General features: G+C 38.6%; 1 protein-coding gene across 4 annotated transcripts in view; it reads left to right on the forward strand.

Annotated features, from left to right (window-relative positions):
* The window catches only part of LOC108704738, a 67,631-nt gene that overhangs the window by 56,084 nt on the left and 5,547 nt on the right, over positions 1-6,000 (forward strand). For all 4 annotated transcript variants that reach the window (XM_041575913.1, XM_041575915.1, XM_041575914.1 and 1 more), the window contains 2 exons: positions 1,785-2,078; positions 3,853-4,200. In XM_041575913.1, coding sequence (XP_041431847.1) covers positions 1,785-2,078; positions 3,853-4,200 — 642 coding nt within the window. The remainder of the gene's footprint in view (positions 1-1,784; positions 2,079-3,852; positions 4,201-6,000) is intronic.

A 6,000-nucleotide genomic window follows, 5' to 3' on the forward strand; every position in this document is an offset into this window, starting at 1 on the left:
CCTCAATCGCTGGCGAAACTTTGGCGCTGGCGTCTATGGGAAATCGCGCAAAATCGCCAGTGTAAAAACATACGCGGCGATCTTTTTTCTATTGTCGCTCGAAATCGCCTAGCGAGGCGATTTCGAGCGACAATAGAAAAAAGATCGCCGCGTGTGTTTTTACGCAGCGATTCCCCATAGACGCCAGCGCTAAAGTTTCGCCAGCGATTGAGGATTAAAAGTCGCGGCGAATAGTCGCGGCGAGTCAAATCGCCGCGCTATCGCTTAGTGTGGCCTTACCCTTAGCAGGGAGAGGGTTAATGAGAGCAGGTGCCTGGGAGTTGCACTGCTACTAGAAAATGTTTTATTTTCTTAAATCCTTCTCCCTTTAGCTTTCTCTCCTTACAAAACAAGGATAAAAACAAAAGCACACACACAATCTGTGCAACTAGTGATAAATTTCAGCTGAAACTAAATAAAAAAACAAGTGAAAGTGACACCCAGGTGCAGGGGAGGGGGAGGGGATCTGTCAGTAGTGAAGGGAACTGGGCTAGCAATCACTCACCTTCTGGGTCAAAATAAAAATCCGATTTTAAATAAAGTAAATCAACTCAAAAATCCCCAAAATTCACACACCAAGTATCTAACACCTTCACACACCAAATGAGAACAAACAATCCTGCCTTAGACAGGGATTTCTCTGCTTAATTTGAAATCAAACAGAGAGCTTTCTTTTTTGTGGCTTCTGCAGTATTTGGAATTCCAGAACTGATAACTCATATGGGGTGTTGTCATTCTGGGGCCCCTAAACGCCACATACTTAGGTGCACCTATGCATATTGGGCATCAAACTGTTCAGCGGACCCTGGGCTTTCATATTTGGGGGTTGTATCTTGGTATATAATGATATGTGGGAGATACGATGCTGTAGACTGGACACTTTCAGGTAATTTTTCAAAAATTTAACACCTTTTTATAAAAACTGCTAACTTTAGTAAAGAATTGCAACTTGATAGTATAGAGTACAAATATATATTTACCCATTTTGAACTCGTTAGAATCTGTTCTTTCCAATAAGGGGTAGTTTTTTAGGGTAAACCTACTGCTAGTTTTGGCCTTGAAATCAGATGCAGTTTTGGGGAGCGGTGCTTTGGAAATTTGGTAGTTTACTGCTTCGGAGTTTTTGATCTATAGAAGTAAGAAATCTCCATAAAACTATATATATTTGGTATTGGCTCGTTCAGGAGACACAGAACCTTCCAAATCTGCCGTGTTCTCGTGCATAAAATAAATTATGCTTCTGATATATGCATTTGTATCACGTGAAACTATGTTTTTTATACACTTAGAAGCTCATATCTTTTTAAAGGAATGGAATGACAGTGAAATTGTAGCATATTTCGAAAGCTTAGGTTGTCTTGAAAAAACAATATCTTGTTTTCGTGCGTAACCTAAAAGATCCCCCCCCAGGAAAGTCCCCTAAAGTGAAAGAGCAAAAAATGTTCAAAAACGGTCTGGCAATAGAAGTTCAAACTTGGCCAAATTGGCTGGCAGTGAAAAGGGTTAAATGAATGTTATTTTAACAGCAATATGGGAGGACAACCAACAGGGGTCGCCATACACTCTTTGTATTTAACAGACATGCTTGTTTCATTCTGTAAGCCTATGATTAAGGGACTTGGTTAGCGAAACACGTAAGAATCCTGCAATAAACTTGCCATTTTTTCACCCGAGTGCCATCCTTTGTTAGATTTGCCATATGTATATTGGGTCAGATGTTATATTATTGTTCTTTTTCCTTTCAGTGGCACCGACATTACAAGAACCTGTGGGAATGTTCCTAAAGAAAGGAGGGGTAGTGGAATGCACTGCTTTTCTGCACAACTTCTTTCCAGACTCAATTACAGTTGAGTGGGTGTATGAAAATAAGACTATTCCAAGTACTTTTAATAGATTTAATAATGAGGATGGTAACACGTTTGATGCTGAAAGCAAGTGCACAATCCTTTGGCCAGACTTCAAGAATGGAGTGAAAATCATTTGGAAACATGAGTCCATGGAAACGGAAGGGAAGTTGCTGCGAGAGCTGTGGGTAAAAGGTAAGAAATCTGCTCAAACCACTTCCATGTGCTCCTTTGGCCTCTCTCCATTCCTCATATTCCCGTTACAGATATTTTACTCTTTTATGAAAAGGGAATATACTAAGTTGGTTTCCTTATATGTATTTGTAGCTTTCTGTGCACGTGTTTATTAAACAGATTCATTTATAACTGGGCTTAAGGCAGCAGCAAGAATGTTTTTTGAAATATCTTGTTTTCATAGTTTCATTGTGTTCCATTTGCACAAGAATTGTAGTCATGGTTTGCCATGTGCCAAGTGACTGACAGGAGTGTGTGTGCAGGGCACTGATGTGCAAAGGGGACAGTTAACATACATTAACACTCCACCACTTTGTTCTCTGGGGATGACAAATGTTAAAGGGATACTGTCATGGGAAAAAAGATTTTTTTTCAAAATGAATGAGTTAATAGTGCTGCTCCAGCAGAATTCTGCACTGAAATCCATTTCTCACAGATTTTTTATATTTAATTTTCACATGATTTGAGGCAGCTGGGAAATTGACAAAATGTCTAGCCCCATGTCAGATTTCAAAATTGAATATAAAAAAATCTGTTTGCTCTTTTGAGAAATGGATTTCAGTGCAGAATTCTGCTGGAGCAGCACTATTAACTCATTCATTTTTTTTTCCCATGACAGTATCCCTTTAAGCACCCTCCCCCCCTGAGTGATTATTATGGGTTACCTGATACCCTTGGCTGAAGATTCTCTTCTGGCTTCTTATTTCTTTGCTACCCTGGGGCTGAGGCATGTGCAATAAATGCAGCTTTCTTGTTAAAGTTCTCCTGCACATGCCACCTGCAGGAAGAAAGAGGAAGCAGGATTGTTCTGTGGTACTCTCTGAAAACTAGAGCAACCGGGTATCAGGTAAGTGATTATAATTACTGGGGGTACTTAACATTTTACACTCAGTGGTTTAAAGGGAACTAAAGTCTAAAATATACTATCAACAGAGATTGAGATACCTAATAAAAAAAAATAAAGATAATATATATATATATATATATATATATATATATATATATATATATATATAAATATATATATATATATATATATATATATATATACATATATATATAACCGGCTCTAATCCTTAAACTATAAATGACTGATCAAGTGATAAATAGCACAGAACCATATATCTCCGAGCATTGCAATTAGCTGCAAAATAATGTTGAACTGCAGCTCACCCGATGGAGAAAGTGACGTGGGTGTTAAACCCCAGGTCCATCACGTTTGGACTCAATCTATATACTGTATAAGATATACATGATATCAGCTTCTATCACACTCAACAAAGACGGCAAATGGCTCGGGTGCCGTGTCCTTAACCTGTAGCTTGAGGTGATGATACAACCAGAAAAAACGAGCATGCACTCCTGGAGCCAGATGATGAAGTAAAATCAAAGTTACATGTCCTAACGTGTTTTGTATCCACTGGGTCATAACTGTTGCTTTGAATCTGAGCTGAATGCTGAGGATCAATTACAAACTCACTTAGTTATGTCCCATGTGGCCCCCCTTATAGTCACTGACTAACTCAGAGTTAGAGAGCTGAAAAGCAGGAAGTAGTGTTCTGGCTATTATGTTACACATCCACTCACTCCAGCCTTTATACATTACATTTTTGGCTAACTAAATTAAATACATTTTTTATTTTTCAGAGCCTATCTATTTATCCAGTTTTTATTCTCACACTGAACCGTTACTTTAAGCCCAGTTTCCCAGCACTGTCTGTACTTTGTTCTGCAGATTTCCCGTGGCGCCCAGTAATGTCAGAGATACCCACTACTGATATGTATGTGGGAACTGAGACAGAAATCCAGTGTAACATCTCTGGTTATTTCCCTGATAACCTCACTGTCACTTGGTATAAGAAGAAGGAGAATGGCAGAGAGGAACTGGTTAACAAAAGTGGGAGGTACCAGATCCCAGATATCCTTTCCCAGGACCAACCGGATCAGACTCTCAATTGTACGGCACGTTTGTTTTTCTCTCCATCACTGAGTGAGGAACATGGAGCAGAATTTATCTGCAGAGTGGAACATCCCATTCTACAGAAACCCATAGAGAAGAGCACCGGCCCATTGGTTGTCAGGGGTAAGTACAATGCAGCAACTCTTGTACTGGGTGGGGGAGTCCTATAAACACTATAGTGTCAAGCTCAGGATCCCTTTTTGAAGTGTGGGCCAACAATAGTAATTCACCAGTCTCTCAGCACCATGCCAGACCTTAATAAATCCTGAAAACTTAAGTAAAGAGGTTTGGCAACTACAGAGATAATCTCATTGGATATCCTGGTTTGAATCATGTCCAGTCCTGGATCTTTGTTTGTCTTTACATGTTCTAGTCTGTTTTCAGTTTCGTCATGTATGAACCATGCATCATTAGTTACTAGAATTGGGACTTTTAAGATGGAAATTGTATTGGTTCCTCATTTGTGTAAATGAAAAATAACAGTTCAGAATCTCTGCATTTTCTCTGTTCTCATCAATCAACTGACCTCCCTCTGATATTATTTACATATTTAAAGGGAACCCATCACCCAAAAAAGATATTCAAAATCCTATTTTATCACATTAGTCAAGCAAAATGAACTTTAATTATAAATGATTTGAATCTTGCTTCCTTTAGTCTGGGAATTCAAAATTATAGCAATCAGGCAGCAGCCATTTTGTGGGACACTGTTATTAAGACAAGACTTGTATCATCTCAGAATCTTGTTTGTGCACCAGAATGGGGGACCTGATGTCCATCCCCATGTCCTGGTTACACAATTAAATGGTGAAGAGATTGGGGGGAATGTGGGGAGAGCAGTGACATGTAGGAAGTGCTGAATGGAAAGTGAAAGTAATTGCCCAGGGCATAGAGGAGGGGCAGACAATATTTGATTGACAGCTGAGATATTTAAATGATCTTACAACAGCTTTGAATGCTTAATAGAAATTGCACAACAGATTTGAATAAAAGATAGAAATTGGATTTCATGTTTAATTTAAAAATGGTTTTTATTATACAGATTTTTGTGTCTGGGTGACAGGTCCACTTTAAAAATAATTTTGGATTTTTTTTACTGCTTGCTGCAATATCCTTTTCTATAGCAATTTTAGCTTGCCTTATAGCTTCTTTGCATGATTTATTGGTCTCCTTGTACCTTATAAATGATTCGGCTGTACCAGCTAACTTGAAAGCCTTAAAAGCAGGTCTTTTCTTACCCACCTCAACACCAACGCTTCTATTGAACCAAAACGGTTTTAGTTGGTCCCTTATAGAATTGCTTCTGCAACAGAATCTCAAAGGAGACCATGTTATGATCACTATTCCCTAAATGCCCCTCACCCACACAAATGTTAGAGATGAGTTCAGTATTATTAGTTATTACAGGTACAACAGAGAGTTATTCCTAGTAGGTTCTTGAACGAGCTGGAATAAAAAGTTTTCATTCAGCATATTTACAAACCTACTAGCTTTTTCTCTCTTGGCAACCCCATTACCCCAGTCAATGTCTGGATATTTAAAGTCACCCATAATAATAATGTGACTTACTACACTATATACAGTAGTTTTTATCTGATGTGTGCATCCTTGTAGTACTACTACTTGTATATCAGATTTGGGAGTCCTGCACAGAGGGGATCAGGAAGCTGCAATTCACTAATTGGCTATTGGATATCTGATTGTGAAGATCACGTTTTAGCTCTGGACATTTATTTAACTGGTGTCAGAGTAGCGGGATAGTCAAAGAGCAGACCTTGTACCTGGGACTAATAGATGTTACTACTGTGTTGCACAATAAGTTGATGATTTTATGTTGGTATGAAATCAATGAGAAACTGGAATATAAACTTGGCATTCTCTGCAACTGGCAGTACCACATGCATTACATTTTTATAGGGTATG

This window comes from Xenopus laevis, chromosome 9_10L (assembly GCF_017654675.1).
Source record: "Xenopus laevis strain J_2021 chromosome 9_10L, Xenopus_laevis_v10.1, whole genome shotgun sequence".
NCBI classification, from domain to species: domain Eukaryota; kingdom Metazoa; phylum Chordata; class Amphibia; order Anura; family Pipidae; genus Xenopus; species Xenopus laevis.